General features: G+C 57.3%; 1 protein-coding gene across 11 annotated transcripts in view; it reads left to right on the forward strand.

Moving 5' to 3' along the window:
* The window catches only part of Pcnt (pericentrin), a 111,372-nt gene extending 91,611 nt beyond the window's left edge, over positions 1-19,761 (forward strand). For 10 of the 11 annotated variants that reach the window (XM_077795445.1, XM_077795439.1, XM_077795441.1 and 7 more), the window contains 8 exons: positions 782-884; positions 1,929-2,102; positions 2,674-2,781; positions 3,511-3,743; positions 17,082-17,158; positions 17,958-18,099; positions 18,626-18,753; positions 19,241-19,761. In XM_077795445.1, the coding sequence (XP_077651571.1) occupies positions 782-884; positions 1,929-2,102; positions 2,674-2,781; positions 3,511-3,743; positions 17,082-17,158; positions 17,958-18,099; positions 18,626-18,753; positions 19,241-19,284 (1,009 nt within the window). In that variant the 3' untranslated portion in view covers positions 19,285-19,761. The remainder of the gene's footprint in view (positions 1-781; positions 885-1,928; positions 2,103-2,673; positions 2,782-3,510; positions 3,744-17,081; positions 17,159-17,957; positions 18,100-18,625; positions 18,754-19,240) is intronic. The other variant, XM_026379832.2, reaches the window with a different exon arrangement.
* Positions 19,762-21,707: the final 1,946 nt, after the last annotated feature.

Genomic DNA, 21,707 nt, shown 5'->3' on the forward strand with positions numbered 1-21,707 from the left:
CAATCAGCTAGTCGAGTTCTCCTGACTAGTAGGGTTCAGTGTACAGAGCAACATAATTTCTAAGCAGTTTCATTTAGGACAGGATTTTTTAAAATACATTTTTAGCTGTAGATGCACATGTTACCTTTATTTTATTGATTTTTAAAAAATATATATTTTTTTTTAGTTGTAGTTGGACAAAATACCTTCATTTTGTTCATTTTTTATGTGGTGCTGAGGATCGAACCCAGGGCCTTGCATGTGCTAGACAAGCACGCTACTGCTGAGCCACAACTCCTGCCCTGTTTTATTGATTTATTTTTATGTGATGCTGAGGACTGAACCCAGTGCCCTACATGTGCCAGGCAAGCGCTAGACCACCGAGCCATACTCCTAGCCTCTCGGTCAGAATTTTTAACAATTGGCCCAGAAGTCCAGCAGAAAGCAGAGGCGTGTGGGCACCTGGGCACTGCCTGGTACTCAGTGATGTGGGGCTGGAGATTTTGTGCCTCTCAGACATGTCCACCTGCCGGCCCTGCCAACCTGCCTGGGACTGTGCCCCTCTACCACCCTGGAAGAGGGTTTCTCAGCCCCCAAGTCATGGAGAGGTGGCCGGAGCGGGTGATAGCTGATTATCATGCCCGAGGGCGGCCAAGCATCGCAGTTACTGGGTGTGGGTGTGGGCTGAGGGTGATGGCTGCTGCACTTTCCTTGCCTCTCTTCACGCGGGAGTCCTTGGGTAGCCAGGAGGAGAGCACATGAGGTACTTGTGGCCCTTGTGAATGCCCTTTCACCTTTACAGGACGATTCACGACTGGACTGTATCCAACGAGAAGGCAGTGTCATCTTTAGTGCAGACTTTACAGGGGCTGAAGTCTGAACTAAGCACGCCCACCTCCTCCCAGGTACCCTGCGCCCTCAGCCCTGACCTAAGGGCCAAGGTTCTCCAGAGGGTGTCGTGGCAGCACTCTGGGTTCTTTTGTGGGTTGTTGGTGGTTCCTCTCTCCCTTGCTGTTGGGGCTTTGCCATCTGGGTCCTGCCCCACGTGACCTCATGCAGTGCCTCTACTTTGGCCATATTGTAGAGTCCTCGGGGCTTGGCCATGCAGTCCAGTGAAGGCTGCATGGTCTCTGAACCCCTCTGTGCAGGTGTGCTCTCTGCGGGGCCTGAGCTGGCCCTGGAGTGGCTGGTCTGCCAGGGCATGGGCTTCTCCACTTCCTGGATGCTCAGCCCACTCACTGTTTCTAAGGCCACAGCAAAAAATGAAACCCAATTCCTCCTGGAAAGTTCTGTGCCCTATGTGCAGTCTTTGGAAAAATCGCTGGCTGCTGACATGGTCTCTGACAAGTGTGTGATGTTTATGAAATCAGAAGTGTCTTGTGGCCAGGTGCTGTGTCTGTTATCCCAGCCATGTGGTAGGCTGGCCTCCATTAGCAGACCCTGTCTCAAAGTAGATGAAAGGGGCTGGTGTGGCCCAGTGGCAGAGGGCCCTGGGCTCACCCCCCAGAGTGTTGTGCAGCACTGCCTGCTGTCAGGAGGCTGCCACTACCCCCACACGTCCTGGGGCAGCCACTGGTGAGCTCTGCTACGTGCCCTGTGATTTGGGAGGTAACGGGCCTATCTTACAGGACTTGCACATTGACCCCAAGTATGAGCACAGTACTCCTTGTCACCTCTTTGAGTGCCACCTCTGTTTGTGGTGCTCCTAGAACAATAGGAGAGGTGACTGTAACAGGCCTGTGTTACTCATGCTGTCCAGTGTTGTGAAAGTTTGCTTCCTTGAGGAGGAAAAGATGGGAGTAGAAGAGTTGGTGTTTCCTGCCTGGTAAAGGGTTAGCGGCACCCAGCTGCACAGCTTCCTGTCAGACTCCCAGCTTTGACCTGTAACCCCGAAGACAGCCAGCGGCAGCAGAACCACGTGCATGCTCTCTTTATTTCCTCCTTTTAAGAAGAAAACGGCAGCAAAGCTCCAAGTCCAGCTGGTGGACCTGCTGCTACAGGACAACAACACGCTCACCAGTGCCCTCAGCACAGCGGCCCGGGAGGAGGCGGAGCTGCGCAGGGTAGTGTCCCGGCTGGAGAGGACCTTGAAGCACCACGCGCAGAAGGGCTGTGTCCTGAGCGTAGGTGTCCACCCCAGACCTGTGTCTTTGTCCTTCCTGTCCTGGGTGGTGGTTTGAGACTGCGTTGGGCTCTGCTGCCTAGGCTGGTCTCTACCTCCTGCCCTGGCCTCCTGAGCACCCAGTGTTATCTGTAAGAAGCCACCACACAGTGCTTGAGGGGAGCAGGGGTGTACCGGGGTGTACCGTCCATGGTCAGTGCAGCCTCAGTTGCACCCTGGGCTCAGGGAGACCCATGCACAGCTCCCGCCCATCCATGCTGGGCCTCCCCTACAGAAGTCCTGGGAGAAGCCAGGTGTTGGCACACGACCTTCTCCCCTGGGGTGAGGCCTGGCCACTATCTCCTGCCTCAGTTTGCTCTTAGTCATCCTTCTCAAGGTGTTCTTACTGAAAAACAGCTCCAGCCTCTCAGGGGGCTTGAGACTTGGCAACTTAGTGAGACCTTGCCTCAAACGTAAAAAGAAAAACAGGGTGGGAATGTAGCTCGGGGGTGGAGCACCAAGCATTCAATCCCCAGTACTGCAGAAATAAAAAGAAGAGCTTTGTAGAGGGTCCAGGCTGTGGTTCGTTACAGAGGTCGGGCAGGTCTGCCTGGAAGCACGACAGGACAGTTCCACGGTACTCAGACCCTGGTCGGCCCACACTGGATGCCAGCGAGGAAGCAAATATCTCCAGTGTCAAAGTAAGATTAAGCCCATTTGGGTGTTGGGGTATAGAGGAAGGCCAAGCCCATGTGGGTACTGGGGCACAGAGTAAGACCAAGCCTACCTGGGTGTTGGGGCACAGAGTAAGACCCAGCCCGCCTGGGTGCTGGGGCACAGAGTAAGACCAAGCACACCTGGGTGCTGGGGCATAGAATGAGACCATGTCCCTGTGGGAATCAGGGTACAGGGTGTTGTGGCACTTTTAGATCATGTGTTGGTCAGTGGTCAGCTGCAGACAAATGCAGGGACACAGCATGCAAGTCTCATCTGCTGTGTGTGGCTATCGGCACGTCCACAAAATGCACACCCTTATAGGAGGGGGGCACCAGCTGTGGGCTGGCTCTGAGGAAAAGCTGCTTATCAGTGTGGGCACAGAGCTCTGTGTGCAGCCCCTGGTTCCCTGCAGTTGTCCGCCAGGTTGTCCGCAGACCCATGGTGAACCCCCGCCTTGCCCAGTTTGGCCCTTACGTAGGTGGGAGTTCCAGGGTCCTTCATGGGGACTCAGCTGCTGGTGCTGTGAGGGGCGGTGTGCCCAGGTTTTGTCTGGTAGGCAGGTTGATGGAGCACCACGGGGTGTCTAGGACTGACTTCATGAGAGTTTGCTGAGGAGATGAGTCTGGTCCTGTGTGAGGAGCCATGGAGGGCTGCATGAGGGGCAGCAGGTCTCTGTGCTGCTTGTGAAGGAGCCTGCTGTGTTTTTCCTTCAGATGGAGAAGTTGTACCTGCATTATTTGAGAGCAGAGAGCTTCAGAAAAGCTCTGATTTATCAGAAGAAATATCTGTTACTGTTGATCGGCGGGTTCCAGGATTCAGAGCAGGAGACACTCTCCATGATTGCTCACTTGGGGGTGTTCCCTTCCAAAGCAGATAAGAAGGGAGCCTCATCTCGTCCTTTCACGAGGTTCCGCACCGCTGTCAGGGTGGTCATCGCGGTTCTCAGGTAAGCCCGCCCTACATGTGCTACTAGGTGGAATGTGGCAGTGTTTTCTCAGGAGAGGGGTGGCCTGGAGGCCTCAGATGAAGGACGCTGGTCTTCACAGTGTGGTGTTGAGTGTGGCTGTGCCTCTGCAGCAGGGAGGCTGAAAGGCGGTACTTCCCACCCTCCCGCTGCGTCACACAGGGTTGTCGGCCAGCAGGCACACAGGGCGACATCAGAAACTGCCTTCTCCTTGTGGACTTCACTCTTTTCAGTCAGACTTCACAGACCAGCAGTTGGGTGCATAGAGGTCTGTCCCTCACCAAGCTGGCAGCCACTTCAGGCACCTGACCATGGCGCTGGCAGCCCAGGCTCTGCCCCACGACGCAGTCACCCCTGTCTTCCTGGGAAAGCATTCTTCAGGCTCCTCTACCTTTGGCAGTGGGCTTATTTTTGGAGCAGGAATGTGGGGCTAGTGCTTTTGGGAATTTCAGTCATTCCAGAGCTAACACTGGAAAAAACTCAATTTATTTTTTTTATTTTTAAAATTGCTGAGTTGCTAAGCCTCCTTTTGACCATGGAAGTGCACTCCCAGGGCCAGGCTAGGGCCCATCTGGAGTGCTGCAGAGAGTGAGCTTAATGGCCAGCAGGCAGGGGAAAGCTAGGAGAGCACTAAGGGGGTTTTGCTCTGGGCCTTCTCCAGGCCACAGATCTCATCTGTGGGGAGAAGGCCCTGCTCCAGGAGGTGTCTTGGAGAGTGCTGGGTGGGGAGAAGGCCCTGCTCCAGGAGGTGTCTTGGAGAGTGCTGGGTGGGGAGGAGGCCCTGTTCAGGAGGTGTCTTGGAGAGTGCTGGGTGGGGAGAAGGCCCTGTTCAGGAGGTGTCTTGGAGAGTGCTGGGTGGGGAGAAGACCCTGCTCCAGGAGATGTCTTGGAGAGTGCTGGGTGGGGAGAAGGCCCTGCTCCAGGAGGTGTCTTGGAGAGTGCTGGGTGGAAGACAAGGCCCTGCTCCAGGAGGTGTCTTGGAGAGTGCTGGGTGGGGAGGAGGCTCTGCTCCAGGAGGTGTCTTGGAGAGTGCTGGGTGGAGGACAAGGCCCTGCTCCAGGAGGTGTCTTGGAGAGTGCTGGGTGGAGAAGGTCCTGCTCCAGGAGGTGTCTTGGAGAGTGCTGGGTGGGGAGAAGGCCCTGCTCCAGGAGGTGTCTTGGAGAGTGCTGGGTGGGGAGGAGACTCTGCTCCAGGAGGTGTCTTGGAGAGTGCTGGGTGGGGAGAAGGCCCTGCTCCAGGAGGTGTCTTGGAGAGTGCTGGGTGGGGAGAAGACCCTGCTCCAGGAGATGTCTTGGAGAGTGCTGGGTGGGGAGAAGGCCCTGCTCCAGGAGGTGTCTTGGAGAGTGCTGGGTGGAGGAGAAGGCCCTGTTCCAGGAGGTGTCTTGGAGAGTGCTGGGTGGAGGAGAAAACCTTGTTCCAGGAGATATCTTGGAGAGTGCTGGGTGGGGAGAAGGCCCTGCTGCAGGAGGTGTCTTGGAGAGTGCTGGGTATGGAGAAGGCCCTGATCCAGGAGGTGTCTTGGAGAGTGCTGGGTGAGGAGAAGGCCCTGCTCCAGGAGGTGTCTTAGAGAGTGCTGGGTGGGGAGAAGGCCCTGCTCCAGGAGGAGTCTTGGAGAGTGCTGGGTGGAGGAGAAGGCTCTGTTCCAGGAGGTGTCTTGGAGAGTGCTGGGTGAGGAGAAGGCCCTGCTCCAGGAGGTGTCTTGGAGAGTGCTGGGTGAGAGAAGGCCCTTCTCCAGGAGGTGTCTTGGAGAGTGCTGGGTGGAGAAGGTCCTGCTGCAGGAGGTGTCTTGGAGAGTGCTGGGTGGGGAGAAGGCCCTGCTCCAGGAGGTGTCTTGGAGAGTGCTGGGTGGGGAGAAGGCCCTGTTCCAGGAGGTGTCTTGGAGAGTGCTGGGTGGGGAGAAGGCCCTGCTCCAGGAGGCGTCTTGGAGAGTGCTGGGTGGGGAGAAGGTCCTGCTCCAGGAGGCGTCTTGGAGAGTGCTGGGTGAGGAGAAGGCCCTGCTCCAGGAGGTGTCTTGGAGAGTGCTGGGTGAGGAGAAGGCCCTGTTCCAGGAGGTGTCTTGGAGAGTGCTGGGTGGAGAGAAGACCCTGCTCTAGGAGGTGTCTTGGAGAGTACTGGTTGGAGAAGGCCCTGTTCCAGGAGGTGTCTTGGAGAGTGCTGGGTGAGGAGAAGGTCCTGCTCTAGGGGTGTCTTGGACAGTGCTGGGTGGGGAGAAGGCCCTGCTCCAGGAGGTGTCATGGAGAGTGCTGGGTGGGGAGAAGGCCCTGTTCCAGGAGGTGTCTTGGAGAGTGCTGGGTGGAGAAGGTCCTGCTCCAGGGGTGTCTTGGAGAGTGCTGGGTGAGGAGAAGGCCCTGCTCCAGGAGGTGTCTTGGAGAGTGCTGGGTGGGGAGAAGGCCCTGCTCCAGGAGGTGTCTTGGAGAGTGCTGGGTGGAGGAGAAGGCCCTCTTCCAGGAGGTGTCTTGGAGAGTGCTGGGTGGGGAGAAGGCCCTGTTCAGGAGGTGTCTTGGAGAGTGCTGGGTGGAGGAGGAGGCCCTGTTCCAGGAGGTGTCTTGGAGAGTGCTGGGTGAGGATAAGGCCCTGTTCAGGAGGTGTCTTGGAGAGTGCTGGGTGGAGGAGAAGGCCTTGTTCCAGGAGGTGTCTTGGAGAGTGCTGGGTGGAGAAGAAGGCCCTGTTCAGGAGGTGTCTTGGAGAGTGCTGGGTGAGGAGAAGGCCCTGCTCCAGGAGGTGTCCTGGAGAGTGCTGGGTGAGGAGAAGGCCCTTCTCCAGGAGGTGTCTTTAGAGTGCTGGGTGGAGAAGGTCCTGCTGCAGGAGGTGTCTTGGAGAGTGCTGGGTGGGGAGAAGGCCCTGCTCCAGGAGGTGTCTTGGAGAGTGCTGGGTGGGGAGAAGGCCCTGCTCCAGGAGGTATCTTGGAGAGTGCTGGGTGAGGAGAAGGCCCTGTTCCAGGAGGTGTCTTGGAGAGTGCTGGGTGAGGAGAAGGCCTTGTTCCAGGAGGTGTCTTGGAGAGTGCTGGGTGGAGAGAAGGCCCTGCTCCAGGAGGTGTCTTGGAGAGTGCTGGGTGAGGAGAAGGCCCTGCTCCAGGAGGTGTCTTGGAGAGTGCTGGGTGAGGAGAAGGCCCTGCTCCAGGAGGTGTCTTGGAGAGTGCTGCGTGAGGAGAAGGCCCTGTTCCAGGAGGTGTCTTGGAGAGTGCTGGGTGGGGAGAAGGCCCTGCTCCAGGAGGTGTCTTGGAGAGTGCTGGGTGAGGAGAAGGCCCTGCTCCAGGAGGTGTCTTGGACAGTGCTGGGTGGAGAGAATGCCCTGCTCCAGGAGGTGTCTTGGAGAGTGCTGGGTGAGGAGAAGGTCCTGCTCTAGGGGTGTCTTGGACAGTGCTGGGTGGGGAGAAGGCCCTGCTCCAGGAGGTGTCTTGGAGAGTGCTGGGTGGGGAGAAGGCCCTGCTCCAGGAGGCGTCTTGGAGAGTGCTGGGTGGGAAGAAGGCCCTGCTCCAGGAGGTGTCTTGGAGAGTGCTGGGTGAGGAGAAGGCCCTGCTCCAGGAGGTGTCTTGGAGAGTGCTGGGTGAGGAGAAGGCCCTGTTCCAGGAGGTGTCTTGGAGAGTGCTGGGTGGAGAGAAGACCCTGCTCTAGGAGGTGTCTTGGAGAGTACTGGTTGGAGAAGGCCCTGTTCCAGGAGGTGTCTTGGAGAGTGCTGGGTGAGGAGAAGGTCCTGCTCTAGGGGTGTCTTGGACAGTGCTGGGTGGGGAGAAGGCCCTGCTCCAGGAGGTGTCTTGGAGAGTGCTGGGTGGGGAGAAGGCCCTGTTCCAGGAGGTGTCTTGGAGAGTGCTGGGTGGAGAAGGTCCTGCTCCAGGAGGTGTCTTGGAGAGTGCTGGGTGAGGAGAAGGCCCTGCTCCAGGAGGTGTCTTGGAGAGTGCTGGGTGGGGAGAAGGCCCTGCTCCAGGAGGTGTCTTGGAGAGTGCTGGGTGGAGGAGAAGGCCCTGTTCCAGGAGGTGTCTTGGAGAGTGCTGGGTGGGGAGAAGGCCCTGTTCAGGAGGTGTCTTGGAGAGTGCTGGGTGGAGGAGGAGGCCCTGTTCCAGGAGGTGTCTTGGAGAGTGCTGGGTGAGGATAAGGCCCTGTTCAGGAGGTGTCTTGGAGAGTGCTGGGTGGAGGAGAAGGCCTTGTTCCAGGAGGTGTCTTGGAGAGTACTGGGTGGAGAAGAAGGCCCTGTTCAGGAGGTGTCTTGGAGAGTGCTGGGTGAGGAGAAGGCCCTGCTCCAGGAGGTGTCCTGGAGAGTGCTGGGTGAGGAGAAGGCCCTTCTCCAGGAGGTGTCTTTAGAGTGCTGGGTGGAGAAGGTCCTGCTGCAGGAGGTGTCTTGGAGAGTGCTGGGTGGGGAGAAGGCCCTGCTCCAGGAGGTGTCTTGGAGAGTGCTGGGTGGGGAGAAGGTCCTGCTCTAGGGGTGTCTTGGACAGTGCTGGGTGGGGAGAAGGCCCTGCTCCAGGAGGTGTCTTGGAGAGTGCTGGGTGGGGAGAAGGCCCTGCTCCAGGAGGCGTCTTGGAGAGTGCTGGGTGGGGAGAATGCCCTGCTCCAGGAGGTGTCTTGGAGAGTGCTGGGTGAGGAGAAGGCCTTGTTCCAGGAGGTGTCTTGGAGAGTGCTGGGTGGAGAGAAGACCCTGCTCTAGGAGGTGTCTTGGAGAGTACTGGTTGGAGAAGGCCCTGTTCCAGGAGGTGTCTTGGAGAGTGCTGGGTGAGGAGAAGGTCCTGCTCTAGGGGTGTCTTGGACAGTGCTGGGTGGGGAGAAGGCCCTGCTCCAGGAGGTGTCATGGAGAGTGCTGGGTGGGGAGAAGGCCCTGTTCCAGGAGGTGTCTTGGAGAGTGCTGGGTGGAGATGGTCCTGCTCCAGGGGTGTCTTGGAGAGTGCTGGGTGAGGAGAAGGCCCTGCTCCAGGAGGTGTCTTGGAGAGTGCTGGGTGGGGAGAAGGCCCTGCTCCAGGAGGTGTCTTGGAGAGTGCTGGGTGGAGGAGAAGGCCCTCTTCCAGGAGGTGTCTTGGAGAGTGCTGGGTGGGGAGAAGGCCCTGCTCTAGGAGGTGTCTTGGAGAGTGCTGGGTGGAGGAGGAGGCCCTGTTCCAGGAGGTGTCTTGGAGAGTGCTGGGTGAGGATAAGGCCCTGTTCAGGAGGTGTCTTGGAGAGTGCTGGGTGGAGGAGAAGGCCTTGTTCCAGGAGGTGTCTTGGAGAGTGCTGGGTGGAGAAGAAGGCCCTGTTCAGGAGGTGTCTTGGAGAGTGCTGGGTGAGGAGAAGGCCCTGCTCCAGGAGGTGTCCTGGAGAGTGCTGGGTGAGGAGAAGGCCCTTCTCCAGGAGGTGTCTTTAGAGTGCTGGGTGGAGAAGGTCCTGCTGCAGGAGGTGTCTTGGAGAGTGCTGGGTGGGGAGAAGGCCCTGCTCCAGGAGGTGTCTTGGAGAGTGCTGGGTGGGGAGAAGGCCCTGCTCCAGGAGGTATCTTGGAGAGTGCTGGGTGAGGAGAAGGCCCTGTTCCAGGAGGTGTCTTGGAGAGTGCTGGGTGAGGAGAAGGTCCTGCTCTAGGGGTGTCTTGGACAGTGCTGGGTGGGGAGAAGGCCCTGCTCCAGGAGGTGTCTTGGAGAGTGCTGGGTGGGGAGAAGGCCCTGCTCCAGGAGGCGTCTTGGAGAGTGCTGGGTGGGGAGAAGGCCCTGTTCCAGGAGGTGTCTTGGAGAGTGCTGGGTGGAGAAGGTCCTGCTCCAGGAGGTGTCTTGGAGAGTGCTGGGTGAGGAGAAGGCCCTGCTCCAGGAGGTGTCTTGGAGAGTGCTGGGTGGGGAGAAGGCCCTGCTCCAGTAGGTGTCTTGGAGAGTGCTGGGTGGGGAGAAGGCCCTGTTCAGGAGGTGTCTTGGAGAGTGCTGGGTGGAGGAGGAGGCCCTGTTCCAGGAGGTGTCTTGGAGAGTGCTGGGTGAGGATAAGGCCCTGTTCAGGAGGTGTCTTGGAGAGTGCTGGGTGGAGGAGAAGGCCTTGTTCCAGGAGGTGTCTTGGAGAGTGCTGGGTGGAGAAGAAGGCCTTGTTCCAGGAGGTGTCTTGGAGAGTGCTGGGTGGAGGAGAAGGCTCTGTTCCAGGAGGTGTCTTGGAGAGTGCTGGGTGAGGAGAAGGCCCTTCTCCAGGAGGTGTCTTGGAGAGTGCTGGGTGGAGAAGATCCTGCTCTAGGGGTGTCTTGGAGAGTGCTGGGTGAGGAGAAGGCCCTGCTCCAGGAGGTGTCTTGGAGAGTGCTGGGTGGGGAGAAGGCCCTGCTCCAGGAGGTGTCTTGGAGAGTGCTGGGTGAGGAGAAGGCCCTGTTCCAGGAGGTGTCTTGGAGAGTGCTTGGTGAGGAGAAGGTCCTGCTCTAGGGGTGTCTTGGACAGTGCTGGGTGGGGAGAAGGCCCTGCTCCAGGAGGTGTCTTGGAGAGTGCTGGGTGGGGAGAAGGCCCTGCTCCAGGAGGTGTCTTGGAGAGTGCTGGGTGGAGAAGGTCCTGCTCCAGGAGGTGTCTTGGAGAGTGCTGGGTGGGCAGAAGGCCCTGCTCCAGGAGGTGTCTTGGAGAGTGCTGGGTGGAGAAGGTCCTGCTCTAGGGGTGTCTTGGAGAGTGCTGGGTGGGCAGAAGGCCCTGCTCCAGGAGGTGTCTTGGAGAGTGCTGGGTGAGGAGAAGGCCCTGTTCCAGGAGGTGTCTTGGAGAGTGCTGGGTGGAGAGAAGACCCTGCTCTAGGAGGTGTCTTGGAGAGTGCTGGGTGAGGAGAAGGCCGTGCTTTAGGAGGTGTCATGGAGAGTGCTGGATGGAGAAGACCCTGCTCTAGGAGGTGTCTTGGAGAGTGCTAGGTGGGGAGAAGGCCCTGTTCCAGGAGGTGTCTTGGAGAGTGCTGGGTGGAGGAGGAGGCCCTGCTCCAGGAGGTGTCATGGAGAGTGCTGGGTGGAGGAGAAGGCCCTGCTCCAGGAGGTGTCTTGGAGAGTGCTGGGTATGGAGAAGGCCCTGCTCCAGGAGGTGTCTTGGAGAGTGCTGGGTGAGGAGAAGGCCCTGCTCCAGGAGGTGTCTTGGAGAGTGCTGGGTGAGGCGAAGGCCCTTCTCTAGGAGGTGTCTTGGAGAGTGCTGGGTGAGGATAAGGCCCTTCTCCAGGAGGTGTCTTGGAGAGTGCTGGGTGAGGAGAAGGTCCTGCTCCAGGAGGTGTCTTGGAGAGTGCTGGGTGAGGAGAAGGCCCTTCTCCAGGAGGTGTCTTGGAGAGTGCTGGGTGGGGAGAAGGCCCTGCTCCAGGAGGTGTCTTGGAGAGTGCTGGGTGGAGAAGGTCCTGCTCTAGGGGTGTCTTGGAGAGTGCTGGGTGGGGAGAAGGCCCTGTTCCAGGAGGTGTCTTGGAGAGTGCTGGGTGGAGGAGAAGGCCCTGCTCCAGGAGGTGTCTTGGAGAGTGCTGGGTGGAGGAGAAGGCCCTACTACAGGAGGTGTCTTGGAGAGTGCTGGGTATAGTAGGCCCTGCTCCAGTAGGTGTCATGGAGAGTGCTGGGTGGAGGAGAAGGTCCTGCTCCAGGAGGTGTCTTGGAGAGTGCTGGGTGGGGAGAAGGCCCTGCTCTAGGAGGTGTCTTGGAGAGTGCTGGGTGGGGAGAAGGCCCTGCTCCAGGAGGTGTCTGGAGAGTGCTGGATAAGCGGAAGGCCCTGTTCCAGGAGGTGTCTTAGAGAGTGCTGGGTGGAGAATGTCCTGCTGCAGGAGGTGTCTTGGAGAGTGCTGGGTGTGGAGAAGGCCCTGCTTCAGGAGGTGTCATGGAGAGTGCTGGATGGAGAAGGCCCTGCTCCAGGAGGTGTCTTGGAGAGTGCTGGGTGGGGAGAAGGCCCTGGTCCAGGAGGTGTCTTGGAGAGTGCTGGGTGGAGGAGAAGGCCCTGTTCCAGGAGGTGTCTTGGAGAGTGCTGGATGGAGAAGGTCCTGCTCCAGGAGGTGTCTTGGAGAGTGCTGGGTGGAGGAGAAAACCTTGTTCCAGGAGATATCTTGGAGAGTGCTGGGTGGGGAGAAGGCCCTGCTGCAGGAGGTGTCTTGGAGAGTGCTGGGTGAGGAGAAGGCCCTGCTCCAGGAGGTGTCTTGGAGAGTGCTGGGTGGAGACAAGGCCCTGCTCCAGGAGGTGTCTTGGAGAGTGCTGGGTGGGGAGAAGACCCTGCTCCAGGAGGTGTCTTGGAGAGTGCTGGGTGGAAGACAAGGCCCTGCTCCAGGAGGTGTCTTGGAGAGTGCTGGGTGGGGAGAAGGCCCTGCTCCAGGAGGTGTCTTGGAGAGTGCTGGGTGGAGACAAGGCCCTGCTCCAGGAGGTGTCTTGGAGAGTGCTGGGTGGGGAGAAGGCCCTGTTCCTGGAGGTGTCTTGGAGAGTGCTGGGTGGAGGAGAAGGCCTTGTTCCAGGAGGTGTCTTGGAGAGTGCTGGGTGGAGAAGAAGGCCTTGTTCCAGGAGATATCTTGGAGAGTGCTGGGTGAGGAGAAGGCCCTTCTCCAGGAGGTGTCATGGCGAGTGCTGGGTGAGGAGAAGGCCCTGTTCAGGAGGTGTCATGGCGAGTGCTGGGTGGAGGAGAAGGCCCTGTTCCAAGAGGTGTCTTGGAGAATGCTGGGTGGGTGAAGGCCCTGTTCCAGGAGGTGTCTTGGAGAGTGCTGGGTGAGGAGAAGGCCCTTCTCCAGGAGGTGTCTTGGAGAGTGCTGGGTGGATAAGGTCCTGCTCTAGGGGTGTCTTGGAGAGTGCTGGGTGGGGAAAAGGCCCTGCTCCAGGAGGTGTCTTGGAGAGTGCTGGGTGGAGGAGAAGGTCCTGCTCCAGGAGGTGTCTTGGAGAGTGCTGGGTAAGGAGAAAGTCCTGCTCCAGGGGTGTCTTGGGGAGTGCTGGGTGAGGAGAAGGCCCTGCTCCAGGAGGTGTCTTGGAGAGTGCTGGGTGAGGAGAAGGCCCTTTTCCAGGAGGTGTCCTGGAGAGTGCTGGGTGGAGGAGAAGGCCCTGTTCCAGGAGGTGTCTTGGAGAGTGCTGGGTTTGGAGAAGGCCCTTCTCCAGGAGGTGTCATGGAGAGTGCTGTGTGGAGGGGAAGCCCCTGTTCCAGGAGGTGTCTTGGAGAGTGCTGGGTGGAGAAGGTCCTGCTCTAGGGGTGTCTTGGAGAGTGCTGGGTGAGGAGAAGGCCCTGCTCCAGGAGGTGTCTTGGAGAGTGCTGGGTGGAGGAGAAGGCCCTACTACAGGAGGTGTCTTGGAGAGTGCTGGGTATAGTAGGCCCTGCTCCAGTAGGTGTCATGGAGAGTGCTGGGTGGAGGAGAAGGTCCTGCTCCAGGAGGTGTCTTGGAGAGTGCTGGGTGGAGGACAAGGCCCTGCTCTAGGAGGTGTCTTGGAGAGTGCTGGGTGGGGAGAAGGCCCTGCTCCAGGAGGTGTCTGGAGAGTGCTGGATAAGCGGAAGGCCCTGTTCCAGGAGGTGTCTTAGAGAGTGCTGGGTGGAGAATGTCCTGCTGCAGGAGGTGTCTTGGAGAGTGCTGGGTGTGGAGAAGGCCCTGCTTCAGGAGGTGTCATGGAGAGTGCTGGATGGAGAAGGCCCTGCTCCAGGAGGTGTCTTGGAGAGTGCTGGGTGGGGAGAAGGCCCTGGTCCAGGAGGTGTCTTGGAGAGTGCTGGGTGGAGGAGAAGGCCTTGTTCCAGGAGGTGTCTTGGAGAGTGCTGGGTGGAGAAGAAGGCCTTGTTCCAGGAGATATCTAGGAGAGTGCTGGGTGAGGAGAAGGCCCTTCTCCAGGAGTTGTCATGGCGAGTGCTGGGTGGAGGAGAAGGCCCTGTTCCAGGAGGTGTCTTGGAGAATGCTGGGTGAGGAGAAGGCCCTTCTCCAGGAGGTGTCTTGGAGAGTGCTGGGTGGAGAAGGTCCTGCTCTAGGGGTGTCTTGGAGAGTGGTGGGTGGGGAGAAGGCCCTGCTCCAGGAGGTGTCTTGGAGAGTGCTGGGTGGAGAGAAGGCCCTGCTCCAGGGGGTGTCTTGGAGAGTGCTGGATGGAGAAGGTCCTGCTCCAGGAGGTGTCTTGGAGAGTGCTGGGTGGAGGAGAAGGTCCTGCTCCAGGAGGTGTCTTGGAGAGTGCTGGGTGCGGAGAAGGCTCTGCTCCAGGAGGTGTCTTGGAGAGTGCTGGGTGGGGAGAAGGCTCTGCTCCAGGAGGTGTCCTGGGGAGTGCTGGGTAAGGAGAAGGTCCTGCTCCAGGGGTGTCTTGGGGAGTGCTGGGTGAGGAGAAGGCCCTGCTCCAGGAGGTGTCATGGCGAGTGCTGGGTGAGGAGAAGGCCCTGTTCAGGAGGTGTCATGGCGAGTGCTGGGTGGAGGAGAAGGCCCTGTTCCAAGAGGTGTCTTGGAGAATGCTGGGTGGGTGAAGGCCCTGTTCCAGGAGGTGTCTTGGAGAGTGCTGGGTGAGGAGAAGGCCCTTCTCCAGGAGGTGTCTTGGAGAGTGCTGGGTGGATAAGGTCCTGCTCTAGGGGTGTCTTGGAGAGTGCTGGGTGGGGAAAAGGCCCTGCTCCAGGAGGTGTCTTGGAGAGTGCTGGGTGGAGGAGAAGGTCCTGCTCCAGGAGGTGTCTTGGAGAGTGCTGGGTAAGGAGAAGGTCCTGCTCCAGGGGTGTCTTGGGGAGTGCTGGGTGAGGAGAAGGCCCTGCTCCAGGAGGTGTCTTGGAGAGTGCTGGGTGAGGAGAAGGCCCTTTTCCAGGAGGTGTCCTGGAGAGTGCTGGGTGGAGGAGAAGGCCCTGTTCCAGGAGGTGTCTTGGAGAGTGCTGGGTTTGGAGAAGGCCCTTCTCCAGGAGGTGTCATGGAGAGTGCTGTGTGGAGGGGAAGCCCCTGTTCCAGGAGGTGTCTTGGAGAGTGCTGGGTGGAGAAGGTCCTGCTCTAGGGGTGTCTTGGAGAGTGCTGGGTGAGGAGAAGGCCCTGCTCCAGGAGGTGTCTTGGAGAGTGCTGGGTGGAGGAGAAGGCCCTACTACAGGAGGTGTCTTGGAGAGTGCTGGGTATAGTAGGCCCTGCTCCAGTAGGTGTCATGGAGAGTGCTGGGTGGAGGAGAAGGTCCTGCTCCAGGAGGTGTCTTGGAGAGTGCTGGGTGGAGGACAAGGCCCTGCTCTAGGAGGTGTCTTGGAGAGTGCTGGGTGGGGAGAAGGCCCTGCTCCAGGAGGTGTCTGGAGAGTGCTGGATAAGCGGAAGGCCCTGTTCCAGGAGGTGTCTTAGAGAGTGCTGGGTGGAGAATGTCCTGCTGCAGGAGGTGTCTTGGAGAGTGCTGGGTGTGGAGAAGGCCCTGCTTCAGGAGGTGTCATGGAGAGTGCTGGATGGAGAAGGCCCTGCTCCAGGAGGTGTCTTGGAGAGTGCTGGGTGGGGAGAAGGCCCTGGTCCAGGAGGTGTCTTGGAGAGTGCTGGGTGGAGGAGAAGGCCTTGTTCCAGGAGGTGTCTTGGAGAGTGCTGGGTGGAGAAGAAGGCCTTGTTCCAGGAGATATCTAGGAGAGTGCTGGGTGAGGAGAAGGCCCTTCTCCAGGAGTTGTCATGGCGAGTGCTGGGTGGAGGAGAAGGCCCTGTTCCAGGAGGTGTCTTGGAGAATGCTGTGTGGGTGAAGGCCCTGTTCCAGGAGGTGTCTTGGAGAGTGCTGGGTGAGGAGAAGGCCCTTCTCCAGGAGGTGTCTTGGAGAGTGCTGGGTGGAGAAGGTCCTGCTCTAGGGGTGTCTTGGAGAGTGGTGGGTGGGGAGAAGGCCCTGCTCCAGGAGGTGTCTTGGAGAGTGCTGGGTGGAGAGAAGGCCCTGCTCCAGGGGGTGTCTTGGAGAGTGCTGGATGGAGAAGGTCCTGCTCCAGGAGGTGTCTTGGAGAGTGCTGGGTGGAGGAGAAGGTCCTGCTCCAGGAGGTGTCTTGGAGAGTGCTGGGTGCGGAGAAGGCTCTGCTCCAGGAGGTGTCTTGGAGAGTGCTGGGTGGGGAGAAGGCTCTGCTCCAGGAGGTGTCCTGGGGAGTGCTGGGTAAGGAGAAGGTCCTGCTCCAGGGGTGTCTTGGGGAGTGCTGGGTGAGGAGAAGGCCCTGCTCCAGGAGGTGTCTTGGAGAGTGCTGGGTGAGGAGAAGGCCCTGCTCCAGGAGGTGTCTTGGAGAGTGCTGGGTGGAGGAGAAGGCCTTGTTCCAGGAGGTGTCTTGGAGAGTGCTGGGTGGAGAAGAAGGCCTTGTTCCAGGAGATATCTTGGAGAGTGCTGGGTGAGGAGAAGGCCCTTCTCCAGGAGGTGTCATGGCGAGTGCTGGGTGGAGGAGAAGGCCCTGTTCCAAGAGGTGTCTTGGAGAATGCTGGGTGGGTGAAGGCCCTGTTCCAGGAGGTGTCTTGGAGAGTGCTGGGTGAGGAGAAGGCCCTTCTCCAGGAGGTGTCTTGGAGAGTGCTGGGTGGATAAGGTCCTGCTCTAGGGGTGTCTTGGAGAGTGCTGGGTGGGGAGAAGTCCCTGCTCCAGGAGGTGTCTTGGAGAGTGCTGGGTGGAGGAGAAAGTCCTGCTCCAGGAGGAGTCTTGGAGAGTGCTGGGTGGGGAGAAGGCTCTGCTCCAGTAGGTGTCTTGGAGAGTGCTGGGTAAGGAGAAGGTCCTGCTCCAGGGGTGTCTTGGGGAGTGCTGGGTGAGGAGAAGGCCCTCCTCCAGGAGGTGTCTTGGAGAGTGCTGGGTGAGGAGAAGGCCCTTCTCCAGGAGGTGTCCTGGAGAGTGCTGGGTGGAGGAGAAGGCCCTGTTCCAGGAGGTGTCTTGGAGAGTGCTAGGTGGAGGAGAAGGCCCTGTTCCAGGAGGTTTCTTGGAGAGTGCTGGGTGGAGGAGAAGGCCTTGTTCCAGGAGGTTTCTTGGAGAGTGCTGGGTGGGGAGAAGGCCCTGCTCCAGGTGGTGTCTGGAATAGTGCTGGGTGAGGAGAATGTTCTGCCCTAGGAGGTATCTTGGATGGTGCTTGGCAGAGGAAGGTGGGTAGACTCTGAGGCTGCCTGCAGGGCCTTGGGCCATGGGACCTCAGTCCTCTGGTTGCCTTCTCTGTAGGACCTCGGCGGGTCTTGTCTGGAGTGGCGGCCTGAGGACTGCACCCACTCCTTGCACGTTGTGCCCCTGCCTCCTTGCCTCTCTGGCATTGTCTGGTGCTGTCGATGGTAAGATGAAGCCAGCAAGGTTCCTTTTTCCTGGTCCCTGGTGCCACAGATGGTTTTGACCTAGACCCCGAGAGCAGAGCTGAGCTGTGGTGGCTCCGGGGACCCAGTGTGTGGGAAGGCACTTATCCTGTGTGCAGCACAGCCAGAGTGGCAGCCAGCCTGGGTCGTCATGGAGTCTGCATCGCTTAGGGGCTGCGAGGTCTAGGAGTGTTTCCATTGCTCCTTTCATTTCCATTTTGCAGTTTTAAATGTGTTTTGTCCCCTTTCATTGTAGGTTACGCTTCCTGGTTAAGAAATGGCAAGAGGTAGATCGGAAAGGAGTCCCACCACAAGGCAGAGCCCCCCGCCCAGGTGTGCATGCCTGTCCTCTGTGCGGTAGTGTTTGTGTCAGTGTTGAGCCACTTTTCAGGATTACATAGGGCACTGTGAGGACTAGTGAGCCTAGCTAGCACAGCTGTCAGAGGCAGCAGGAGAACCGCAGCGCCAGGTCTGCATGCTGGCACCTGGAGTGGCTCTGCAGCTCACGGAAGCGCCAGTACGTAGACAGTACCTAGCATTGGATGGAGTCGACGGGGGTCCTGCGTCCTGTTGGTCTTTCTCGAGGCACTGCTCATCACCTGGGGCTCAGGCCCATTTCCTCTCTGCTCTTCTCTGGGCTGCTGCCACCTGCAGCGTGCACAGCTGGCTTTCTGACAGCAGGCCATCACCAGGAAGTAGGGCACTTCTGGGCCCTTATCCCAGCGTCTAGAGGGCTGGACCATCTGGCGACTTGATGGTTCAGGCCATCAGGAAAACTTGTCCCCACTCTGGGCCATGCCTGGTCTTGAGTTTGTCCTCCCTCCTCCTGACACCACTCCTCAGAGATGGCAGAGGCAGGAGAACCCCACCTTACCCACAGCCCTCTGAGGCTTTCCAGCCATGGGCTGCCTGTGCCAGTGCTAGGGGTTAGGGCCTGCTCTGGGAATGAAGTACAGGTGGTCAAAACCCAGGTCTCTAGAACTTTTAAAAATATGTTATAATCTGAGTACTTTTAAAATGTTGAAACTGCTCTGAAGGCTCTTAAAAGCTTATCAGTCTTTGGTAGATGGGCCTCCCGACTCAAACACATTCCTTTCTTCTCCTCTTCTGATGTTGAATACCTGTGGGGAAGGGCCCCGAGTGCCACAGCAGCAGCTGTGTCCACCAGAAACCAGACTGACCCCACCAACCCAGGAGGAGACATCTGTCCTCGCCAGGGATACTGCCCAAGGCTCTGGACCTGCAGCAGCAGCCTTTCCAAGCCGGAAGGAGAGGTCAGTTGTGGTGCTTCAGCTCACTTACCTCTGTTGACATCTCCCTGCAGCCTGTGGCTCCTTTGCACTGCCCCCCGCCCCCCAGACAAGGCAAGGTGTACAGTGAGCTTCGAGAGTCACATACTGGTTCTGTCCAGGAGGTCTAGGCCTTATCAGGTGCAGAGGGAAAATGGCCCTGGTATGAGGACCGCCAAGTGGGGCTGGGCAGCCTGTGCTTTGCCCAAGGGAAGGGCAGGTGGGCTACCTCAGGCTATGGGGGGAAGGATGCATATTTGATGGCCTAGTGAATGAAGTAACATGACAGTTTCTACTCACTTTAACTGTGAAACAGTCTGGAATTGGTTCTTAAAGCACTCTGTATGTAGCGTTTGCTGTTAAAGTCTTAGTGTTCTCTCTGACGTGAAGCTGCCCGGCCTGCCCGTTTCCCAGGAGCCTGGACAGCAGCTCCTGGTGCACACATCATGGTCCCATCTGTTGGGTTCAATCTTTCCTTTTTTCTTTTTTCTCCTCATTTGGTGGTTTGAAGATCCGCTCCATCCCCAAATTCAAGATCAGAAAGATCTCTGGCTGCCTCTCAAGATTCAGAACATTCTTTGACAGAATATATTCACCATTTAGAAATGATCCAGCAAAGACTAGTGGGGGTGCAACCAGGTAACGACAGTCCTCGGAATACTTGTTAAAATGACGTAACTCCCCCTGGGAGTGAGAGACAACGTAGGCAGAGGTGCTGGTGTTCTGCCCAGTCCTTGCCAGCTCTATCTAGTCTTATGCTCAGTGGGTGCACTGTGGACGGGAGAGACACTCAGTGCCAGTCAGTTTGGCTCAGGCCTGGACTTTTTGTCCTTTCTCTTACATTGAGATTACATTGAGTTCTGTTTCTCTCTTTTTTAACATGTATTTATTTTAGTTGCAGTGGATACAAGACCTTTATTTACTTTTATGTAGTGCTGATGATCAGACCCCTTGCTCTATCCCTGGGCTACAGCTGCAGCTCCTACCCAGTGTTTCTTGAGCTTCATAATTAAACCACGTTTCATTTTTACCAAAATTGAGATGAAATCAGTAATAGCATCTGGAAATTATGAGATTACTTTTAAAAGATGTGTGAAATCACTACCTTATTTTTACTTGTTTTTAGATTCTACTTCAAAGAAATCCTGCCGCCAGAAGACGAAACAGTGAATAAAGTCCTGTGGCTCTTAACCTGTGGCCTTTCTATTTGAGGAAAGGTGTTTTTTCCTAAGGAAAGCGCATGTGACCAGGGCACTCCTCATGAGCCCCTGATGCCAGCCCCAAGTGCCACCAAGTCCCTCCTCGAGGCATTGCAGCAAAGCCACATGGAGCAGTTCTGGCAGATCTCTGTGTTCCTGCTCCCAGCCTCCTGGCCTCTGCTTGGCGGCTACATGACTGCCCCAGGCCTGTTGGCAGAGCCTCCCTGCCTCTTTGGGAGGGAAGTGAGGACAGCTTCCAGTTGTTTAGTTTCTTAAGTGTACAGATGGGAACTTGTTTAAAGTTTTGAGTTTTAAACACACACAGGTGGGAAGGAACAAAGTGTAAGCCCTGTTCTGTTGTGAGCAGCCTGGTGCTGGTGTCTGGTTCACCCAGTGTGTGCTTCTTATTGGCAAAAAATGAAAAAATAAAACCTAGATTTATGTCAGACTCTGGAAAGTCAAACGCGTGAGTGAGCTCAGGTCACTCTTCACTGTGCATCATCCTACTGTTCCTCATTCCTTTCATTTAATTAGTGGGTATATGGTCACTGTTTGAAAATATTCATAATGAAAGATGAAGAAAGTGCATCATGGTCCAGTAAAGTCCAGCCCGGGAATGCCTCCTAACTCCATTTTGCTCTGCCACTCACTGACATCAGTAGGGTGTCCCACAGTTCAGTTCTGGCATCACCCCGGCAAGAGTGCAGGGTGGAAAACAAAACCACTCTAGGTTTTCAAGGGGGTTGGATGCAAGGATTGGGCTGCTCTGATGACGGATGAGGTGGACCTGGACCACAAGGTGAAGCAGCTGGAGATGCACAACAGGTCAAGTGGTCACTGGGGCTCAGGACCAGGCCCCTCCCACAGAAGATAGTCCCCAAGGAGAGAGGAGATGCCCGGGCCAGGTGCTTTGCAGAATCCAACACCCCATGCAAAACCAAGATGGACACACAGGCAGATGGTCGGCAGAGTTCACCCCGGGCTACTTGTTCTCGCCTTTTATCCATGTCCTGTTACTGGAGTGTGAATTGAGGCACCTCCCTGACACCAGGTAGCATCTTTCTCTCCAAGGCCCATGAAGCATCCATTGCAGCCGTCTAGGCTACAATGCAGATGTCCTCCAGGCCCTGTGACGTGATGCCTGCAAACTGGTTTGTGAAGTAAATGCACCACAACCCTTTATGCAAAGTGAGAGGGGAGCTGGCATGGTGCACACCTGTCCTCCCAGTGACTCCTCAGAGGGAGGGAGATTGCAAGTTCAAGGCCAGGCTAGGGAACTTAGTGTCTCAAAAAACAAAAAGGGCTGGGATATAGCCCAATGATAAAGCACCCCTGGGTTCAATCCCCAGCATCCAAAACAGAGGAAATGAGGGGCTGGGATGTGGCTCAAGCGGTAGCGCGCTCGCCTGGCATGCGTGCGGCCCGGGTTCGATCCTCCAGCACCACATACCAACAAAGATGTTGTGTCCACCAATAACTAATAAATAAATATTAAAAAAAAAAAATTAAAAAAAAATAAAATTAACAAAACAGAGGAAATGAAAGGGGGTGTGTTTGATGCATACGTTAAAGTAAGAGGCACAACTAGTCATGGCTCTCGTTGGTATCTGTCACCTTCTTCCTTTGTATAGTCTTTGTTTTTCTGTCCCCTACTAGCGTTGTGGCTGGTTGGGTGGCCTGTGCCTTCCCCCTGTAAGACAACACTGGTGACCTCTACTTCAGAGGACTTCTTTTTCTTTCCCTATGACTGAACTTGAAGCACAAGTACCATGAGGTGCTGCTGGTGAGGCCCAGGTCGCAGACTTTGCTCACTGCCGCCTCCTGGGTTACTGGGACCAGGAACCCCCTGGCTCAGGAGCCCCATTCCCATGTGTCTGTGCTGACAGCAGCCTTGGCTGCTGGCTCAACAGGACCCTGGTCACATCTGGTCGGAGTAGTCCTCCCAGAATAGGGTCATGGGCTGGAGAGCAAGAATTGGTCCAAGGTCCTTTCTGATCTTCAGCCATTGGGCTTCCAGCTGTTGGAACTTACTCAGTGCACATCCCAGCCGGGACTGTCTTCATCCTGTCTTCCCACCACTGGACAAGCTGCTGCTGGCAATGGGAGTTTGTGGCAAGATGGTACAGTCCTTGCTCAGAAACCCAGGGCCACACCATGAGAAGAGGTTTCTGATTAGAAGCAAAGGACAAGTCTACAAACAAGTTTTGGGAGGACAAGCAAGTCCATGTCTGGAACAGCAGTGGGCAAATGTGGGGACAACACACTGGAGCAGCTGTGGCACCCGTGCTGCCCAGCCTATGTGATCCTTGCCTGCTAATTCCATTTTGCTCTACCATTCACTGACACCAGTAGGGTGTCCCCCAGTTCAATTCTGGTGTCACCCCGCAGGCTCCA

This window comes from Urocitellus parryii, chromosome 2 (genome assembly GCF_045843805.1).
Source record: "Urocitellus parryii isolate mUroPar1 chromosome 2, mUroPar1.hap1, whole genome shotgun sequence".
NCBI lineage: Eukaryota > Metazoa > Chordata > Mammalia > Rodentia > Sciuridae > Urocitellus > Urocitellus parryii.